General features: G+C 41.7%; 2 protein-coding genes across 2 annotated transcripts in view; one reads left to right on the forward strand and one right to left on the reverse strand.

Moving 5' to 3' along the window:
• Positions 1 to 20,768, forward strand: part of LOC141758834 (uncharacterized) — a 91,506-nt gene that overhangs the window by 16,628 nt on the left and 54,110 nt on the right. The gene's annotated exons all lie outside the window — the stretch shown is intronic.
• LOC141758712 (chymotrypsin-like protease CTRL-1) lies at positions 9,601 to 19,078 on the reverse strand. Its single transcript, XM_074620338.1, has 6 exons — positions 18,924 to 19,078; positions 16,201 to 16,215; positions 15,889 to 16,063; positions 11,763 to 12,031; positions 11,217 to 11,362; positions 9,601 to 10,921 (listed from the first exon to the last, which is right to left on the reverse strand). Exons 1-6 carry the CDS (start codon positions 18,976 to 18,978, stop codon positions 10,568 to 10,570), a joined length of 1,014 nt encoding a protein of 337 aa, XP_074476439.1. The 5' UTR covers positions 18,979 to 19,078; the 3' UTR covers positions 9,601 to 10,567.

The raw sequence follows: 20,768 nt of genomic DNA on the forward strand, positions 1-20,768 counted from the left end.
GATTAATCGACTAATCGAAAAAATAATCGTTAGATTAATCGTTAAAAAAATAATCGTTAGGTGCAGCCCTAGTGTACTGTTTTCCTTCACCGTAGATCTCCCGTTTGAGAAGGGCCCACAAGTTCTCTATAGGGTTTAGGTCATCTTTAAGGCCTTTACTGGCTAGCCACGCAGTGGAGTACTTCGATGCATGCGATGGAGCATTCCATCCATCCATCTTCAACCGCTTATCCGGGATCGGGTCGCAGGGGCAACAGCTCCAGCAGGGGACCCCAAACTTCCCTTTCCCGGGCCACATTAACCAGCTCTGACTGGGGGATCCCGAGGCGTTCCCAGGCCAGAGTAGAGATATAATCTCTCCACCTAGTCCTGGGTCTTCCCCGTGGTCTCCTCCCAGCTGGTCGTGCCTGGAACACCTCCCAAGGGAGGCGCCCAGGAGGCATCCGTGCTAGATGCCCGAACCACCTCAACTGGCTCCTTTCGACGCAAAGGAGCAAGGACTCTACTCCGAGTCCCTCACGGATGACTGAGCTTCTTACCCTATCTCTAAGGGAGACGCCAGCCACCCTCCTGAGGAAACCCATTTCGGCCGCTTGCACCCGCGACCTCGTTCTTTCGGTCATGACCCAACCCTCATGACCATAGGTGAGAGTAGGAACGAAGATTGAACGGTAGATCGAGAGCTTTGCCTTCCGGCTCAGCTCTCTTTTCGTCACAACGGTGCGGTAAAGCGAATGCAATACCGCCCCTGCTGCTCCGATTCTCCGACCAATCTCACGTTCCATCGTCCCCTCACTCGCGAACAAGACCCCGAGATACTTAAACTCCTTCACTTGGGGTAAGGACTCATTCCCTACCCGGAGTAGGCAAACCACCGGTTTCCTGCTGAGAACCATGGCCTCAGATTTAGAGGTGCTGATTCTCATCCCGACTGCGTCACACTCGGCTGCGAACCGATCCAGTGAGTGCTGGAGGTCGCAGACCGATGATGCCAACAGGACCACATCATCTGCAAAAAGCAGCGATGAGATCCTCAGCACACCGATCTGCAAACCCTCCTCCACCCGACTACGCCTCGATATCCTGTCCATGAATATCACGAACAGGATTGGTGACAAAGCGCAGCCCTGGCGGAGGCCAACCCCCACCGGAAACGAGTCCGACTTATTGCCGAGGATCCGAACACAGCTCTCGCTTTGGGCGTACAGGGATTGGATGGCCCTGAGAAGTGCCCCCCTCACCCCATACTCCCGCAGCACCCCCCACAGTATCTCCCGGGGGACCCGGTCATATGCCTTCTCCAAGTCCACAAAACACATGTAGACTGGATGGGCATACTCCCAGGCCCCCTCCAGGATCCTTGCGAGAGTGAAAAGCTGGTCCGCTGTTCCACGGCCAGGACGGAATCCGCATTGTTCCTCTTCGATCTGAGGTTCGACTATCGGCCGAACCCTCCTTTCCAGCACCTTGGAGTAGACTTTACCAGGGAGGCTGAGCAGTGTGATACCCCTGTAATTGGCACACACTCTCTGGTCCCCCTTTTTGAAAAGGGGAACCACCACCCCGGTCTGCCACTCCTTAGGCACTGTCACCGACTTCCACGCGGTGTTGAAGAGACGTGTCAGCGATGGAGCATTGTCCTGCATAAAAATCATGGTCTTCTTGAAAGATGCAGACTTTTTCCTGTACCACTGCTTGAAGAAAGTGGCTTATAAAAACTGGCAGTAGGTTTGGGAGTTGATTTTGAGTCCATCTTCAACCCGAAAAGGTCCAACTAGCTCATCTTTAATAATACCAGCCCATACCAGTACCCCACCTCCACCTTGCTGGCGTCTGAGTCGAAGTGGAGATCTGTGCCCGTTACTGATCCAGCCACAGGCCCATCCATCTGGTCCTTCAAGAGTCACTCTCATCTCATCAGTCCATACAACCTTTGAAAAATCTGTCTTCAAATATTTCTTGGCCCAGTCTTTACGTTTCAACTTATGTGTCTTGTTCAGTAGTGGTCGGGTTTCAGCCTTCCTTACCTTGGCCATATCTCTGAGCACTGAACACCTTGTACTTCTGGGCACTCCAGGTAGGTTGCAGTTCTGAAATATGACAGCACTGGAGGATAATGGGTTCCTGGTAGCTTCACGTTTGACCCTGTTGACTATTTGCAACAAAACGTTTGATGGTTCTGTGATCACGTCCCAATATCTTAGCAATTTCAAGAGTGCTGCATCCCTCTGAAAGACTTTTTACAATTTTTGACTTTTCAGAGTCAGTTAAATCTCTTTTTTGGCCCATTTTGCCTGAGGAAAAGAAGCTGCCTAATAATTCTGCACACCTTGATATAGGGTGTTGATCTCCTTAGGCCACACCCTCCCTCATTACACAAATACACATCACCTGATATGCTTAAATCCAATAAGCATTCAAGTTTATACAGCTTGGAGTTGGAAAATATGCATAAAAATGATGATAGGGTCAAAATACTCACTCATTTTGTACTGTTGCATACAAACTTGCTACCTAGATCCAACCTGTTTTTCTTAATTTTTGGGGTTTCTAGCCGTGGTCCGATAAGCCTACATTTGACAAAGGAAATGGAGCCAAACCTGAATGACTGACTGAATCACATGTTTTTTTTTGGCTGGACCCAGGGCTCTAGACTACAATTAAAACACATTACAGTGTTCCCTTGTACCGTAACCACGGGTACGGGAACAGTTCTGTGTTTACGTTTTCTGGGTAGCGTGTCAGCGGTTCAATGTATCATTACATAGTGCTGTTGTTGTGCATGTGCTATTGTTTGTTTGTTTAAGTTACGTTATTTTGTTGCTTCGTATTGTGTCACCGTGCATTCACACCAAGCGCGAAACAAATTTCAACCATGGAAGAAATAGTCACTGTTGCTGCTTTGTACATGTTGTGGAAGTCCCAGATATGTCAGAAAACCAAACACGGTCGTGCTTGGGTTCATAACGTCAACCGGCAGCAACAAAGCACACCGGGTCTTCATTCAGTTAGCGTTCAGTAGCGTTAAACTACTTCATAGTTTATTTGATGATTGTATTAATAATCTGAATCTTTAAAGTAACTAGTAACTGGCTGCCCACATCTTTAACGACTACATTTAGCATGTGGCAGGAAGTACTGAAGGTTGATGGCCTTCTTTGGTTTTCTCCAGATTAAACCACATGTAGAAAAAAGACAGTAACTCAACTAAGGACAATTTTATAAAAGTTGTAAACAAAATATCACCATTCACAATCAATCTATTTTTAAAGTAATAGATCAACTTTTTGTTGTAACGTCAATAACGCTTCAATTTAACTGTAAGTTTAAGATTTCACGTTGCTAGGCCTAATATATATTTTAAATTAATTCAGACTTTGATTCTCACAAACTGCCGTTTTGGTCACATTAGGTTGTCACGGGTTACCATGGTTACACGTCTCCAACCGGCAAGGAGGCTCTCAGGAAGTGATGACGTAAATTAGTGCTCAGTGCAGTTTTTACCAAGTTGTTGGTGTCCGATTTATTATTCTAATAATAAAGAACAATGCAGTAAATTTATATCTATGTATTTATTTGTTAGGACAGCAATGTTTAGGTCAATCCTGATGTTGCATATAAAAAAATTAGGTGAGGGATACAGTTTATAGTATCGGATCAGTACTTGGCTGATACCCAAAGCCCAGGTATCTCCATCAGTATCAGGACTGAAAATGTCCGATCGGTGCTTTCCGGAAAGAGCAATGGAATGTATGCCTGCTGCCCCACCCTGGCTGTTAGCGTGACCTAGTTTAGTTTTAACTGTCAACAATATTTGTTTGTTTAGTCAGAGCTTGAAATGGAGTCAGCAATTCACATTTTGGTTGAATTAAAGTGCAAAATGTTAAAGTGCTTGTGTATTTTTTGCCCACTGCTCCATTGCAATGAGATTTAGCATTAGAGTTCTGCAGCTTGATGGAGGCTGGAACAAACGATAGCTTCAAGCTGTAAGCTTACAGTGATGAAGACCACAACGTGTCACTTTAGCAAATCAAACAATCTCATATTTCTTTTAGAGAGACTAATAGAAACAACCTTTTTTTGGGGTGACCATTACATTCGGTTTCGAAACAATGTAAATTGATGTTAGGTCATACCAATGGAATCCTTTAATTGAGGTTACAGTAAGTTGTAGGGGTGTAACGATACGTTTTTACAACAATGCGTATCACTTTCCATGGTTCCGATATGATTCAAGGGCGATATTTGGCTCAGCTTAAGATACTGGACAGTGCAGGTCAGGATTTCTCAAAGATTTTCTGGTAAGGTAATCAGGGATAAATTAACTATGGATATAAACAAGTAAACACAGCAAATAATGGCAAACACCTTTTTTTTGAAAATAATAAAAAGTGCAACTTCAGGCCCCGCTGCTTCAGTTCTCAAGATACAAGGCAGTGCAATATTTAACAAAAAATTAAAATAAAGTTCAAGTTAAATGAGCAGTGGTTTAACCTGCTGCTTCTCTTCTCATTTTCAATATAAACGGTAGAGCAATAATACAGTGATCAACCGCTTATAGTGATCAAACAGGACACTAATCATTCCTATACAAACGCTGTTTAAATAATTTGCTTACAGTAATCAAGTAGTCCGCTTACAGTGTTCATCTGGGTTTTTTTTCATACATGAAAACATACGGAAAAACATTTTTAAACAGTTAGACTAAAGTTAGTTGAATTTCTGTTTTGTTTTTTACTTGACTCCCTTGATAATTCGCCTCGCGGACCGTCTGCTCTCTGGCTGTACACGTGAGGCCGATGCTGCGTTCACATTGATATCATAACGGGAAAAAAGCTAATTTTCTCTGAATGCACCTGTGGTTGAAGCCGCCCTCGTCAAGTGGATTGAAAACACCTCGTCACATAATGCCCCCAAAGTGAAACTCTGCCGATCAGCTCCACTGCGCCGGCAGCTCATGCAGACCGGTGTCCATCTCCCTCTATGCCGATACCGGGTGAGAGAGCAAAGGGGTGACGTTCATCTGCATGCACGCTCGCGCTGCAGAGACCATGGCAGAGACTGGCAAGCTGGCGCATGTCGTTGACGCTAAACACAAGGAGAGTGAACCGGAGTAACGTTTAACATTTCTCTACTAATAAAAGTGCTAAAAAATACATCCATATCTGTCATGCCTAAATACAAGGTGCAAATTCTTAGTATCGATACATTACATTATCTACCTTGCAAATCAATTTTAGATCGATATACGTCCCCCGTGAAGGACAACTTGCCGAGTATATCTATGTAGTTGGATCGTAGGAATATAAACCGATACATTGATGTAGTAAATGAATCGTTACACCCCTAGTCAGTTGTTATAGGTATGTTCAAACCAAAATAATGAATTCTTGCTGAGGTGAAACCAGACGGAAGATGCAGGTGAAACAGAATTCCCCAGTAAGAATGCTGATTAGACTTATTATCTGTTAACAACACTTGTTTGTTTAGTAATTGCTTAGATGCAAGATGCTGAACATTTTACCACACCTTCATTTTTAGGTCTTAGTCAGGATATAAGAATGCTGTCTGACTGAGTTTACACCCATCTTATCTGAAAACCAGGTCACTGGGTTTTGCTGCTGTTTTGTGGTGGCACATTATGATCTCTGCCATCCGCACATGTCCTTCTTAAAAAGTCATATTTTTGCAAAAGTGTGAATTAATAGGCTGCTTCAGTCTCAATCCCACTGAACTACTGTTGAGCTTGTGATCAGGCGGATGCAAAGGTACAGTAGATTATGTGAAGTTACAGCCATGCATGTATTAAGAGAACTCCGTTTTTTTAAACTATAAAGCAAGACCATAAGAGATGGATGACAATACCTTTATCATTGTGGGGGAGAGCAGAAGTAATTGAAATGCACATACTTTCTGCAATTCCTCTCAAGTTTCCACAGCAGTGGTTCAAGGAAATAAAATTGGAGGTGGTTAGAAAAAAACAACTCATAGCAGATTATAACAAATTATTATAGCAAATTATAACTATATGTCTTTAGCCTCCCTCTGGTGTTACCTAAATTGTTGGAGGCAGTCAATAGTAAAGGAACGGTTTCTAAAATGTATAAATTACCACTTTTAACTGTTGTACAACTATTAAGTCACAGGGGGAGAAAGATCTAGAGGTATCTCTTACCACAGATCAATGGGAAAATATGTTTGCGACATTCAAATGATCAAATTGTGTGAGGTACAAAGTTAAGTTGTGTTGGATTAATGTTGGCACGGCTGTGATGTGACAGGTACACTAAGCCTGCATTCCCACCAGATCAGGCATTGCGGCGATTCGCTGCAGGGTTGTACGGCGGTCTGGGAGAGTCACTTTAATGGCCCATTGACTGCGACCTACAAGTGTGTTTTATGGCCAGTAAGGTAGAGAGATTGTCTGAACAATTGATAGGACTTGCATGTCTCTTGATGCAGAGGACAATACTCTGGTCCTTGGACTTCAATTAGGTCATTCTCAAACACACTGCATACTATCTAGACCAGGGGTCTGCAACCTGCAGCTCCGGAGCCACTTGTGGCTCTTTAGCTCCTCTCCAGTGGCTCCCTGTGGATTTTTTTTTAAAAATGAGTGGAAATGAATAACTGCTTTTGTGTGTATATTTTCATTTTTATTTATCATTCTTGTAAGTCTATGGTACGACGGAGTATTAGGGCCACATTGAGGAAAGAAACAACAACTGAGATTTTGAGAATAAAGTCATAATATTACGAGAATAAAGTCAGAAGTTTACGAGAAAAAAAAGTCATATGAGAATAAAGTCATAATATTATAAAGTAGTAATTTTACGTGTAATTTTCTTTTTTTCTCGTAAAGTTATGACTTTATTCTTGTTATATTACGACTTTTTTTTCTCGTAACGTTATGACTTTATTCTCCTTATATTATGACTTTTTTCTCATAGTTATTACTTTATTCTCTTAACATTACGACTTTTTTCTTGTTATATTATGACTTTTTTTCTCGTAACATTACGACTTTATTCTCGTTATATTGCGACTTTTTTTTCTCATAATATAATGACTTTATTCTTGAAATATCGGATGTTTTTTCCATCTATGTGGCTCTAATACTCCGTCGTACATTTGCACTTGGTCCCTCACTGCATTAGACTTATATACTATATCCTTAGACTATAAACTGTGTTACCTTCATCACAATGCTCAAATGTTTTGCGACTCCAGACAGATTTTTTTTTCTTTTCTTTTTTGCCTAAAATGGCTCTTTTGATAGTAAAGGTTGCTGACCCCTGATCTAGACACACATTCTTGTAAGGTCTGACTGACCATGACCAAATCAAAGGAAGCAGCTCAATGAAACAGAGGATGCTGCTTTTGGCTGAACCTCCAAAAACAACAAAGACTTTTGCCACCAGCAGATGGTGCTTCTTCTCCATCAGGAGATATTTACCTTTCCTGTAAAACCGCTGACTTCATTCCCTGGTTTCTATATACCCAGATAAAAACATGATCCCAGTGCTGTAATATATAGAGTTGTTCTTTTCTTTTCCTCCTTACATCCATGTTGCTCTCTAAAATATGTTAAATCATAGCTGAAACAACATGGAAGTGATATTTATGTGTGACTTCTGTCAGTCAGTCAGTCAGTAAGTAAGGGATAATGTACAGCGAGCCGGTCATTGTTGTGGTTTCTTTCACAACAATGACCCGCTACCTGTACATTATCCTGCTTATTACACGGCTACTTACTTAAGAAATCAATAATTTGACACAAAACGGTCTGCCAGAGTCCAACATCAGAGCTGCGCCCATAGCAACGGTCTGCTATACATAGCAACAGTCTGCTATAAAGAAATAACAGAGCGCAGAACGCCGTGATTAACCAATCAGAATGGAGTATTCAATAACGCCGTGTAATAATATAAGTTAATGTTTAAGTTATGTTTGTTGTAGTTTTGGCGGGTACCTATGTAACGCCATTGTGTATTTAATTCCAAAATAAATGTAATTGTAAACCATTACAGTTGTTGAGAAAAAATGTCCATAATTAAATTACAGTTACTAATCCAAATGTCGGTGATTACAAACGGGTTAGATCAGAATATTATTTTTTTTGGTAAAAAGCTCATGTAGCCCTGGTGTAAAAGTTAGGGATTCAAACAAATACATTTGGGTGAACATAATTCAGTAAGGCATTGAACTGAAAGACATTTAGTTTAATAAAGAAAGAAACAATGGTTAACATAGAGATTAAGATAAGGTAGGCATAAACAAGGTACGATGTAAATAGGTGAAGTAGTTCAAATAAACAGTTCTAAACAATATTGAAGGCAAACAGTGGGGTAAGCTAAATAAAATAGCTATTTCATCTATTTAGTTTGATTGGTCACTGGTAGGTTTTGGTAGGTATCAGTCAGTGCCACCGGTGGTAATTGGTCATAGTTTCAGGAAGAGGGAGGCCTGAGATGAGGTGAACTCTGGATTTTCAGTTCCAGAAAGACAGCTAACTTAAACTCTGGGTTAGTTACCATGGTTCAATAAACCCTGAATTTCTCTCTGTCTCCTCCCTCTTACAGAGCCAGACACGTTGCTTTATTTCTGCATTCATTCAGTCCATATCAAGTAGTATTGTATTGTAAGTATTGTGGTGCAGCTGCAGAAAGCAGTTTGAAAGTGAGTTTTTTTTTTTTTTTTAAATAGGCTGCGTATAGTATGAACGTGTTTTAACAGTATTTCAATGACGGTTGAGCCAACGTCCAAATAGATGTCTACAATGTAAAACGACTGTATTTTAACCTTTAAATCACGTGTCACATGTCTCTATGTTTAGATATATTTTTTAAATCTTCAACTATATTTTTCATCTTCAGTTGTCGGCCCCTGTGTTTTGCCTCCGTCAGATTAAAAGCTGAACAGATATATTTAAAATGTAATGTAGGCTACAGCCTAATACACAGTCAGATTCCACTACTTTATCATCCATTAGGGAAATGTCAGTCTGGTAAACAATACATTAATGAACAACACTGAATAAAACTTTATTGTGTTATTGACACTATTCCCAGCTCTGACCTTTTTAAAAAATATAAATGTGCAGTTTCCTCATTGGCCGTTGCTCTTTCGAAATGAAAAGGCGGGGGGAACAGTTCTATGTTTACGTTTTCTGGGGAGCGGGTCAGCGGTTCAATGTATCATTACATAGTGCTGTTGTTGTGCACGGAGCTTTTTTTTTTCTTTTAAATGCTGACATTTGTCATGTTTGTCATTTGTCTATGTTTAAACAAGATTTAATGGTAAGATCATAAAATACTGTATGATGCATTGTTACAGATTGAAATATACAACGTCTTAGATTGGTGAGACTTCACACCATAAGGACCAGCCTCTATGCAGGACTTTTACTTGTAATTGGGTATTTTATATCAAAGATCTGAATATTTGTTTCATGCCAAGTCATTAATTACTTATCAGTATTACCAATACCACCAGTGCCGATTCAGACTAAATCCATTTATTTTCTTTAATTTTAGATCTAGATTTTAGATTTAGTTTTATATTTCAACCCATTTGTGACTGATGGAGAAAAACAGAGCATGCGTGAGTAGTTGTTTTAATAAGTGCATTGTGGTTAAACTGATAACATGAATGGCTTTATACCATTATTTATGGAAATGAGAAATCATTTCAAAGAAGATGTATGCGTTAAATGAAGTTTGTGTTACATTAAAATAGGCCAATAAGAAAGAACTATGTGCAATCCAAAAAACATTTAAACTAGGGATGCTCATTTTGAAAAATGTTCTTAACCGATAACCGACCCTCGTTAACCGATTATTAACCGTTAACCGAAAAGATTTGTGCCTCGCATGCAGCGGTGTACCAGCTGCCAGAGCACAACAGATATCCGTTGACAGGAGTCCCCAGTTCACCCGTCCGGGAGCATTAACTTAGCAGCCACGATGCTGCGTGTAGTGTCGCGGACATGCAGCCACTTTCCGTATGTGTGTGTTGGCGGTGAGTGTGAGGTTGTTGGTGACGTTAAAGCTGTGAACGTAGGTGTAGCAGTGTGTGTACAGTTTATTTGTCGGTGAATAAATGCTACGAAACTACAACTCCTACGCTCAAGCGAGCTGGAGCTGTTCTTTTAATACATCCATGGAGAGACCGGAGCCAACTTACTGTATCCTGTAACTCCAGCTCCGCCTGTTAAGGTGGGCTGTTAAGATGGACCAGCTTTTCTCCTTAAAGAGACGAGCCGCTCCTCTGAGCCGCTCAGCTTTTGAATTAATTATTAACATTTTTTTTAACTGATAGCGTTAATCGGTTAAAATGCTTAATGTCGGTTAACTGTTAAACGGTTCATTATTGACATCCCTAATTTAAACCATGAGACAAAACCATGTTCCAAAGCTACAGGGTGGTGACATTTTCACCACACAAACTCTGCTACAATCTTGTGATGTTATACGTATAAGTATAATCTTTGTAGACTGATTTAAAAGACTAATATAACCTAACACAACAGAAGAAGAAATTTAGAAGTTGTTAGCTCAAAACTGTGCTATGGATCTACAGTGTGCTGCAGGAACACCGTCACTAAGCTGACAACAAATGTAAGCTCAGTTGCAACAGTTGATGCTATGGAATTTGTTGTGGTAGTTGTATTTGGAGCTATTGTGGTCCCATTTAACCTGGAACACACAAAGCTGTTGTCTGGATCGGTGCCACTGGAGGTGAATGTCACAAACCTAACATTCGCTCCCGCCACTTGATCCGTGATCCAAGTCTGGAATTCAGACAATCGGGCATAGACCTCAGGGAAACCAGGCAGGGCACAAGGTACTCCAAAACTGGTAATGCCAGCCTGGATCCACCGCGGGCCTTGTTTGCATTGCAAAGGTCCTCCGGAGTCCCCCTGAAAGAGGAGAGACAAACAGTTAATTAATCCTGCTGGTAGCATGCACAGAATAAGACTGGAGTAGCCTTACATAGCCTAAAACATTCTCACTGACAATAACATTTTAATAGCAACAATTTAAAAGCTTACATTATAGTGCTGAAATTGGTAAAGAAGGATGTAAGACGAGAGATAGTATTTCAACTGCATGTGTGAGTATGCAAGAGTTTCTTTTGAGAGTGTCAAGAAAGAAAAACAAATCAAAAACAGCTACTTCAAATATTACAACAATGGATTGATTTTTTTTTTTCACCTGGCATGCTCCTTTGTTGTCTCGTCCCGCACACACCATTTCATCAGTGAGTATATCTTCATATTCGCGGGAGCTGCAACGACACTGATTTTGTCCAACGACAGGAATCTGAACCTCCTGCAGGGCGTCAAAGGCTACTAATGGCTCTGTGGGAGAGACAGAGTATGAAATCATAAGGAACACTATTTCTTTTCATTCTTTTGCAGTTTTAAAGAGATTTGTTTTGGTGGTGGTGGCGGCTTTTTTCTCATCAAATAACTTTTGTTGATTGATGATTTTTTTTTTTTGTGTGCTCGTTCATGTGACAGTGCACCATGTACCTGAAAATACGATTGAAAAAGAGTGTGGGTAGAGGATTAACTGTCACGAAACGAGACAAAGACTCTACAGCCATGCTAGCAGCTCTGTAAGGCTGTACCAGGCACAGCAGTGCTTTGAGTTAAATGTTAATGTCAGTATGCTAACATGCTCACAATGACTATGCAAACATGTTGATGTTTAGCAGGTACTGTGTTTACTATCTTGAGTTAGCATGCCAATACTCACCATCCCTGCTAAGTCTGCCCCAACCAGTGGTCCAGCAGGGGGTGGAGTTGTGAAACTGGCTGGTGTTACTTGCCAGGCAGACAGGTCTGATGAAGTCAGTGAAAGTGACAGGGGTGCTGAGCTTCATTAGGGCAATGTCGTTGTTAAACAAGGTGTTGTTGTAGTCAGGATGGCGGATGATCTGGGACACGGTGCGATTCACCTCATTATCATTAGGGCCAGACTGAGTCTCTCTGCCCAAGTACAGAAGCCAATTACGAGTAGAGTTCCTGGATAAAAGAATAAATCGATAAAATACTCATTATAAAGACTAACTAACAGGTTGCATCAAGTTTTGTCTGCTGGTGTATCAGTAAATTTTACTTCATCAATTAAGTAAAGGCAGAGGTACCAGCAAGGTTAATAGGATGGTAGTGAGACCAGCTATGTTGTATGATTTGGAGGCAGTGGTGCTGACCAAAAGACAGGATGCGGAGCTGGAGGTGGCAGAGTTGAAGATGCTAAGATGTTCGTTGGGAGTGACGAGAATGGATAGGATTAGGAATGAGTACATTAGAGGGACAGCTCAGGTTAGACGGTTTGGATCCAAAGCAAGAGAGGCGAGATTGAGATGGTTTGGACATGTACAAAGAAGATATGCGGGGTATATAAGGAGAAGGATGCTGAAGATGGAGCTGCCAGGCAAGAGGAAAAGAGGAAGGCCCAAGTGGAGGTTTATAGATGTGTTGAGGGAGGACATGCAGATGATCCGCTGTGGTGACCCCTAACCGGAGCAGCCGAAAGAAGAAGAAGAAGAATTAAGTAAAGGCAGACAAATGTTAGAAAAGCAAGAGTCTGACCCATACCATTCTGACTGTATACTCCCATTTCCCAAGAAAGGAAAGAACTAGACTCAACATAAGAAACCCAGAGGACCTGTTTCAGAATGCAGGTTTAACCTCTTAACAATCCGCCGGCCCGCCGGCAGTATAAATGTGTTATTGCATACTGGGGTCCCTACACAGCCTTGGAATTGCATGAATTGGGTATGACTGGAAAGTTGTCACTCTTGTGGATTCAATGAGACCACTTGTAGTCAAGTGTGATGTTAGTCCCCATAGTAAACATTTCATTGTAATTTGACAATTCTTTGAAACTTGACTTCACTGTATAAAATTAGATGTTGTGACTTCTAGGATAATGAAACTTTACAACCACAAACTAGAGACCTAGGGCATTCAGAGGATGTATGTCTGTCATAGGTATATTCACAATAAGGGGGTTTCTGAGCAGTTTCCAAAACAGAAGTGCTCACCATCCAATCACCAAAAAATGCAATTCTGTGTCAAAAGCTTTTCTTTCCACATCACAGCTTGACCTTTTTCTATGGTGTTTCTCAAGGTCTTGGTGTCTTAATGTGGTATTTTGAAGGTATTTTTTTGATATTGTTTTTATCAATTCAGAAGGTTAAAGGGAAATTTGTCAAGTATTTAATACTGTTATCAACATGGTAGTGGACAAATATGCTTACTTTATATAAATGTATGTATATGAGTAGAGAGAGTAGAGAGATAGTGATTTCGGATTGAGAGGACGCTGGGGTGTATGTCGCCGCTTCTCATTCCCGTAGCAAAACTTTGCTTTTGTGTAAATCTGTGCCCATATTCACTGCATGTAGGAATAAGTTAACATTATAAGTTGTCTCTACACTTCACTCTCTGGTGTTGCTAACTGTTCGAAGATTGTGCACATTTGGCTCTGTGTGCTCACCTTCTCCACTGATCAGCTGTTAACATTAGCTGTTAGCCGCCGGTCAGCTGTTAGCTCCGCCGACCAAGCGATCCATCGGCGCTATCAACATACTGTGGATTATCCAACGTCAGTCTGCTTCTCACGTCTGGACATATCCATGCCACGACTCCAGGACTACCCACATTCTGTTCTAGCTACACTGTTTGCTGCTGCTGCGGTCCGAGGCTGGGAGCCACCTCCACGGATTGCGGCTCCAGGAATTAGCCGGCGTTCCACTGTTGCAGACATGGTGTTCTTCAAATACTCAACAACGCAACTCCTGGACCTCTTTTGTCACTTCACTCCAAACTGCATCGCTGACATTAAATCCCTCGGACTTCTACGTCGCCCCCGTTATGTCCATAGAGCGTCCCGGTGCAAGTTTGTTTACTCAGATCATGGTATTCCCTCCGTACTGTCCGACAGGCGCTCCAACACGCAGCTACGACGTCATCACAACAAACCACACGTGTGCACCCTGAACAATCTGAGGCCCCTGGTTTGTGTCATTCCCTCCACACCGCCTGCCCCAGCATTCACAAACAACAGTGCAACATTTATGCTGCAGAATGCTCGCTCACTTAACATAAAGCACTACTCATCCATGATATCATCACTGGCAGGAAAATTGACTTTCTCTGCCTAACTGAGACTTGGCAAAATCAGTAGGATTTCATGGAACTTAATCAAGCCACTCCCCCTGGATATGTCTACATACAGAAGCCTCGCTCCATGGGTCGTGGCGGCAGGCTGGCTGTTATACATCGAGCTGACATCCTGGTTAAAGAACTCCCACTACCCAATGTCACCTCGTTTGAGTATGTCACTTTCTCTCTGGTTGGGTCTACACAGCTCCAGGTTGTCCTCATCTACCGCCCCCCTAAAGCCTCTACTACCTTCACGTCTGAGCTGTCTGAGCTTCTCACCTCTGTCTGCTCCATGTCTCCATCTACACTCCTGCTCGGTGACTTCAATATTCATGTGGACTCCACCAGCTGCTTGTTTGCCACTGAATTCTTGTCACTGTTGGACTGCTTCAACATCACACAGCATGTTAAAGGCCCCACCCACACTAAAGGCCACACGCTGGATCTGGTGTGCTCCGCTGGCACAATTCCCTCCCATCTGCAGTGCCTGGACCTTGCTGTTTCAGACCATCTCGCTGTTCTTCGCACTGTTCCCGTCACCCTGCCCAGGCAGCGCACAAAACGTACCATCTCATACAGGAACATCAAGACAGTGAGTACACCAGCTCTAAACGACCTGATAGCGACCCATCTGGCCTCAGATCCCCACGACACCTCTGCTGATGGGCTGGTTGCCCACTACAACGCCACTGTATACGGCAGCCTTGACTCCCTTGCCCCCCTCAAAACCCGGACTGTCTCCTACACCCGTCCCGCCCCCTGGTTCACCACTGAACTTCGCACCCAAAAGACCACCGGCCGTCAACTGGAGAGGCTCTATAAAAGATCTGTCCCTGTCTCCGGAAATCACCATCTGACTCCGTGGCAGAAACCCTAATCCATGCTTTCGTCACCTCCCGTTTGGACTGCTGCTATGGAGTTCTGTCCGTGATTCCCAGCAAAGCAGTTGTTGTGTTTATTTATGTCTATGTTAAGCGACCTTTGGTTTCTTGAAAGGCGCTATATAAATCCAAGTTATTATTATTATTATTATATATTTATTATTGGAAATCAATTAGCAACAGAAAACAAGGACAAATATTGTCCAGAAATCCTATCATATAAAAAACCCTGCTCAAATCATAACATGGCAAGCCCAACAGGCAACAACAGCTGTCAGTGTGCTGACTTGACTATGACTTGCCCCAAATTGCTTGGGATTATCATAAAGTGGGCATGTCTGTAAAGGGGAGACTCGTGGGTACCCATAGAACCCATTTTCATTCACATATCTGGAGGTCAGAGGTCAAGAGACCCCTTTTGAAAATGGCTATGACCGTTTTTCCTCGCCAAAATTTAGCATAAGTTTGGTGAGTTTTTTAGCGTCCTGCCAAGCTGATTGGGGAATGTAATCTCTTAACATACCTCACACTACAGGAATATCTAGCAAAATAATCTTTAGAACCATCAAATAATCGGGGCTTTGCTGACGATTGTCGGGAGGGATGAGGCCCAAGATCGGCTCGATAATCGTGTAGTGTGTGCCCGGCATTAGGGATGTACCCCCAATAGGTTATACAGCTGTTACTATTCTTCAAAATAATTACCAAAGACAAATTTCATTAAAGATGGTAAAATGAATGGATGCTCCACTGTATCAAAAGCATAATAGAAATCTGAAAAAGAAAAATGCATTAGCAACAGACGCAGGTGCTCTGAGTTTCTCTTACGTTACGATGCAGTGGGCTGCTGTGAGTACCCACTGGTTACTGATGAGGGTCCCTCCACAGATGTGTACGCTTCTCGGCGGGAAATGGAGGTGCACGCTGACCTGCCAGGGCCATGACCCGGCTGTGGCATTCACACCACCCACTATTCTTGTGTTCAGAGGTGCCATTCCACAATCTGGCAGAGCATAGACAACTGTATGTCAGTAAAGTAAAGTGAGGCTGATTCGTGTGTGACACTTTAAATGTTTTCCATTTGTAGTTCATCATTGTTACAGTGCATCTCTGCAATATATGACATGTGACTGTGCTTACCCTGAGCCTTTGACCCTGTAGGAAAAAGAGATGAGCATTAGTAGTATAGTAGATATGAGAAACTACAGCCATAAGGTGGCACTAGAGCTCCAGCTGCTTCTTCAACTCCTTATTATGTGTCATATTTTCTTATACACTGTTTCATTTACTTGGTCAGCCAAATGGCTTTAAACATTTTAAGATTGGCCCAAGACTTTTCCAAAGTACTGCACATCATGACAATGTTTGATTTAACCCTTTGATGCGTATGATCATACAAATGTGATCATTTTAGCAAACTAATCTAAACACTGAGGTGATGTACTGTAATATTGAAGTCAGATTGAACTGGGGGAATGCCTGTTTTGCGCATACACTGCAGCTGGTGATAAATGATGGATTTAACCTGTTTGTGCATTGGGTTATCGTTGCAGCTGGGCGGCTTATTAGGCACTTCAACCACAGCACCTCTGCATGCAAGGCACTAATCTTGTCAGTTAACACCCCGTTGCCACAGTGGTATCAACTACAAGTACATGAGCACAGTATCAAACACGATACTGGTATCGGTGCATCCCTACTGTGGAACTTTATTGGATCTCTGTGATGCAAATAACTATAGAGCAGTTCCAGACTTTATGTTTGATGACATCACAAATTTGAGTTTTAGGACTCTAGTTTTTGGACTTGGGAAATAGTTGTTCATGTTTACTAATATTTTTTGTACTGTCTTAGACCATAGGAATATCATGTATGAAATTTGAAAATGGGCGTAGTTCTTCTTTAAGGCTGAGCCTTTGCCGCAGCGGGCCGGGTCCGAGTTTGAGTTGTTTGACCTAACAAATCTAAGCTGGAAGCCCAGACATTGTTTTGTGCACCTCTGAAAGTAACCACTTGACAACACACCTGGCAATGTTTTACAAACATTTCATTATTGATTATTATCACAATTTTAATTGGCATTATTTGATAGCTCTGTACAATACAACAGCCGTGCCATACACCCCGTCTTTATGAAGTTTATATTAAGAGGTGTTTTTAACTGTGTGTAAAAGAAACTGACATTTCAACATAGAAATTTACAATCCAGCACATCTACATCCTTAAAGGTCACATATTATACTCCATTTAAACTAGTTATTATAGGTCTCAGACACCTCCAAACCATGTCTCTGAAGTTTTTTTTTCAAAAAAACAATCAGATCATGCATTCCAGCATGTTTCAGCCCATTTCCAAAAGTGCTGATTTCTGTGTCTAGCCTCTGTCTCCTCCCACTCTGCTCTGATTGGTCAGCGTTTTCTGTCAATCAAACGTCCTCAACAACAGCGTCACCCTCCCCCTCCCTCCCGGAGAAGCTCTCTCTCTCTCTCTCTCTCTCTCTCTCTCTCTCTCTGAGAGAGACGAGTGGAGAGAGAGCAGCTAGAATAAAGTTTATAAACCAGAAACTTCACCCAGCGCACGTTACCGGAGGAATCTGATCAGAAATCGGCGACACATGATCAACATCTGCGGTCCAGATTCCAGGTTTTCCTGACGGTTTCTCTCAGGTAAATAATGCTGTTTATAGCTCTGTTAGTTAGCTCAGTGTTTACCTCATGCATCAACTCTGTAAACCGTAAACATACACTCTGTTTTACGTCTGTCTTTACAGATCCATCTGTGAGAAATGACCGACAGAATCATCCCAGAGGAGAGCAGACAGCTGAGAGCAGATGGCTCTGTTTACATGGAGATACAAAGCTAACCCGGTAGCATGTAGCTAACCCGTTAGCATGTAGCTACATGCTAACGGGTTAGCTACATGCTACCGCTATGACACGGTGTGTAAACACAGCGACCATCAGGGTGGAAAATAGAAGATGTGAAACAGTAGTCAGTTCATTATTTCTGCTAAAAGATAAATGTATGGAAGATCAGAGTAATGGTATATTATTTACAGTAGTAGCTGTCTCTGTGTTACCATGACTACAGACCACCGGAGCTTAGCTTACCATAGTTTACCAGAGCTGAAGACTTTCTCCTGTACCATGTTAACATAACTGCAGGTGGGATGATTACAAATGCTGTGAATAATTAATATTGTCATCTGTCTACTCAAATAAAGTTTGACTGTGAAACAGAAATGTGTTGTGTTGCTTACAAGTCACTATTTACTACCTGTATTCTGCTACATGCATGACATCAAATATATATAATATATAAATATCATCTGTTTAAACAGTGTAATTACATAAAGCCTTTGTGAAAGAACATGCTATATTTAGATGATGGGAGTACATGAAGCCTGTTCTGCTGGTTCTTGCAGACTAACTGTAGGAGCTACTTTGCTCAAGTTCGGTTGAGGAGGAGAGACAGTGACGCGCTGTGGGCTGGGGTCAGCTACTGAAGGTTCTCTCTGGTTCGACCAGGAAACCCTCACGTGACTTGCATTCCCTAATGACGTCAGGATACAAGGAAAAAAGCGAATTTTTTTTCTGCACCCATTTCCGGACAAACGGAGGAGGAGAAAAAGAGAGAGGATGGTCTTTTATGATACTATGGTGGCCTGTAGACACACTGGGGACAGATATTGATGTTTAAAAGACATGGAAAAGTGCATTTTGCATAATAGGTGACCTTTAAAAATGACCATAACGTCAGAGCCTCTCTAACACGGTAAACAAAAACTAAACACAAGCTTTAAAAGAGAGAATGTATTGGTTTGAAATAGATAATAAATTGGTAACTCGGTGTAAAAGCTCACCTTGCCCAGTGAGGACGGCACACATCAGGAGTATCAACAGAGTCCAGGCTGCCATGCTGTGCTGTCACTTAATTTTGCCTTCAGTAAGCGCAGAGAGTCTTTCTTGTAATAAGCTTTTGTCTTTGTCACTCCCCAGCCACCCACATGCAATGTTATATATATGGAGTGACCACTCCCTCCATCAATCCTGTTTTTCTTGATAAGTCAGGTGTAGTTTCATTTACTCGGTCACGGAAGCCCAAACCATTAATTATTTTGTCTCCAGATATTTCTATCTGGATACCAATGCATTTATTACTGTAGGTCTACTATCAAATTGCAAGCATAGAAAGAATAGAGTTTACAGTATATGTGGCTTTATTTTCTGTCTTGCCTCACTAATAACCAGCCAGTAGTTGAAGTAACCATCCTATATTCTCCTTGATACTGCCATAAAAGTCTTGGCTATCATATGTAGGAGCGATATAGACTGTGTGCACAATTATTAGGCAAGTTGTATTTTTGAGGATTAATTTTATTATTAAACAACTACAGTGCTCTCGGTTAATCCAAAATGTTAATAAACCTCAAACCTGAATATTTAAGAGTAAAAGTGAGGTCTTGGCTTTCTTAGGAGAATATCTGTGTGCACAATTATTGGGCAACTATTAGTGTGCACAATTATTATGCAACTAAATGAAAAATGAAAATTTTCCCATCTCACTTGTTTATTTTCATCTGTTAAAGTGAGAATAATAAACAAACAACTCAAAATTTACAAATAAACATTTCTGACATTTCTACAAAAAAAAAAATCAGTGACCAATATAGCCACCCTTCTTTTCAATAACAGTCATAAGCCTTCCATTCATGGCGTGTGTCAGTTTCTTGATCTGTTGACGATCAACTTTTTGTGCAGCAGCAACCACAGCCTACCAGACACTGTTCAGAGAGGTGTACTGTAAGGCTGGGGCGATTCGTCGACGTAGTCGATTACGTAAATACGTCGATTTACGTAACGTGCGTCGACGCATTGGATGACGTAATGAAAATGCGCTGCGCCTGGTCCGAGCATGGATTCTGATTCCCCCAGAGAGCAAGAAGCGTAAAAAAAAAACTCTCCCACGTTCATCAAAGGTGTGGGAATACTTCAAACAAAGACCCAACAATCCGGTGCTCTGTAATTTGTGCAGAATGGAGATGGCGTACCACAGCAGTACAAGTGCAATGCACCATCACCTGACAAGAAGGCATCCCCGAGCGCTGCGTGAAGAAGACAGCAGCAACACACCGCTGTAAGTCCCGTTTACTTTTTCATCACCCAGGCATGATATATTAAGATTGTAAAAGCGCGGGCATGTTTCTGTTAGCAGTAGTCATTTAAAGTTTGTTTTTAAAATGTTTCTTCATCACCACCATGTTAAAAGTATTTTATGGATCACTGTTATAGTAACCTAACGTAACGTTACACCATGCGTCATCTAACGTTGTTATTCGGCTGTTTTATATTTTCTGTTTACTTTAACGGCGATGTACAAGTGAGAAAATGGCTTATAGTAACATTACATATTGTTCTACAGTCTGTGACTGTTAGTCTGTAAATAGTTTCAATTATTTCTCTCTTTCTCCACACTGATGCAAAAGTACATGTGCTAGAGTTTATCTTAACTGCATATTATTACAGTGATGAAATAAATCCATGTCCAAACCATTTAAAGTTTTAAGTTAAGTACTTAAGTAAAAATACTGATGAGGATTATTATTATTATTATTAGCCTAATGGCATAACACAACAGTGCTGTGGAAATTAGACCTGTTTTAAAATGTGCCACTATTATCATTATTCTAATGGCTTTCTGTGTCTCT

The sequence above is a fragment of the Sebastes fasciatus genome, chromosome 20 (assembly GCF_043250625.1).
Source record: "Sebastes fasciatus isolate fSebFas1 chromosome 20, fSebFas1.pri, whole genome shotgun sequence".
NCBI lineage: Eukaryota > Metazoa > Chordata > Actinopteri > Perciformes > Sebastidae > Sebastes > Sebastes fasciatus.

What these genes read in the sequence shown, in the direction of transcription:
- LOC141758712 (XM_074620338.1), bottom strand. Translation starts at nt 18,978, where the DNA reads ATGGCAGCCTGGACTCTGTTGATACTCCTGATGTGTGCCGTCCTCACT. An exon ending in GCAGCCCACTGCATCGTAAC is followed by an intron (nt 12,032 to 15,888) that starts GTAAGAGAAACT and finishes TCTTTTATCCAG; the next exon opens with GAACTCTACTCGTAATTGGC. An exon ending in GGGCAGACTTAGCAGGGATG is followed by an intron (nt 11,363 to 11,762) that starts GTGAGTATTGGC and finishes TCTCTCCCACAG; the next exon opens with AGCCATTAGTAGCCTTTGAC.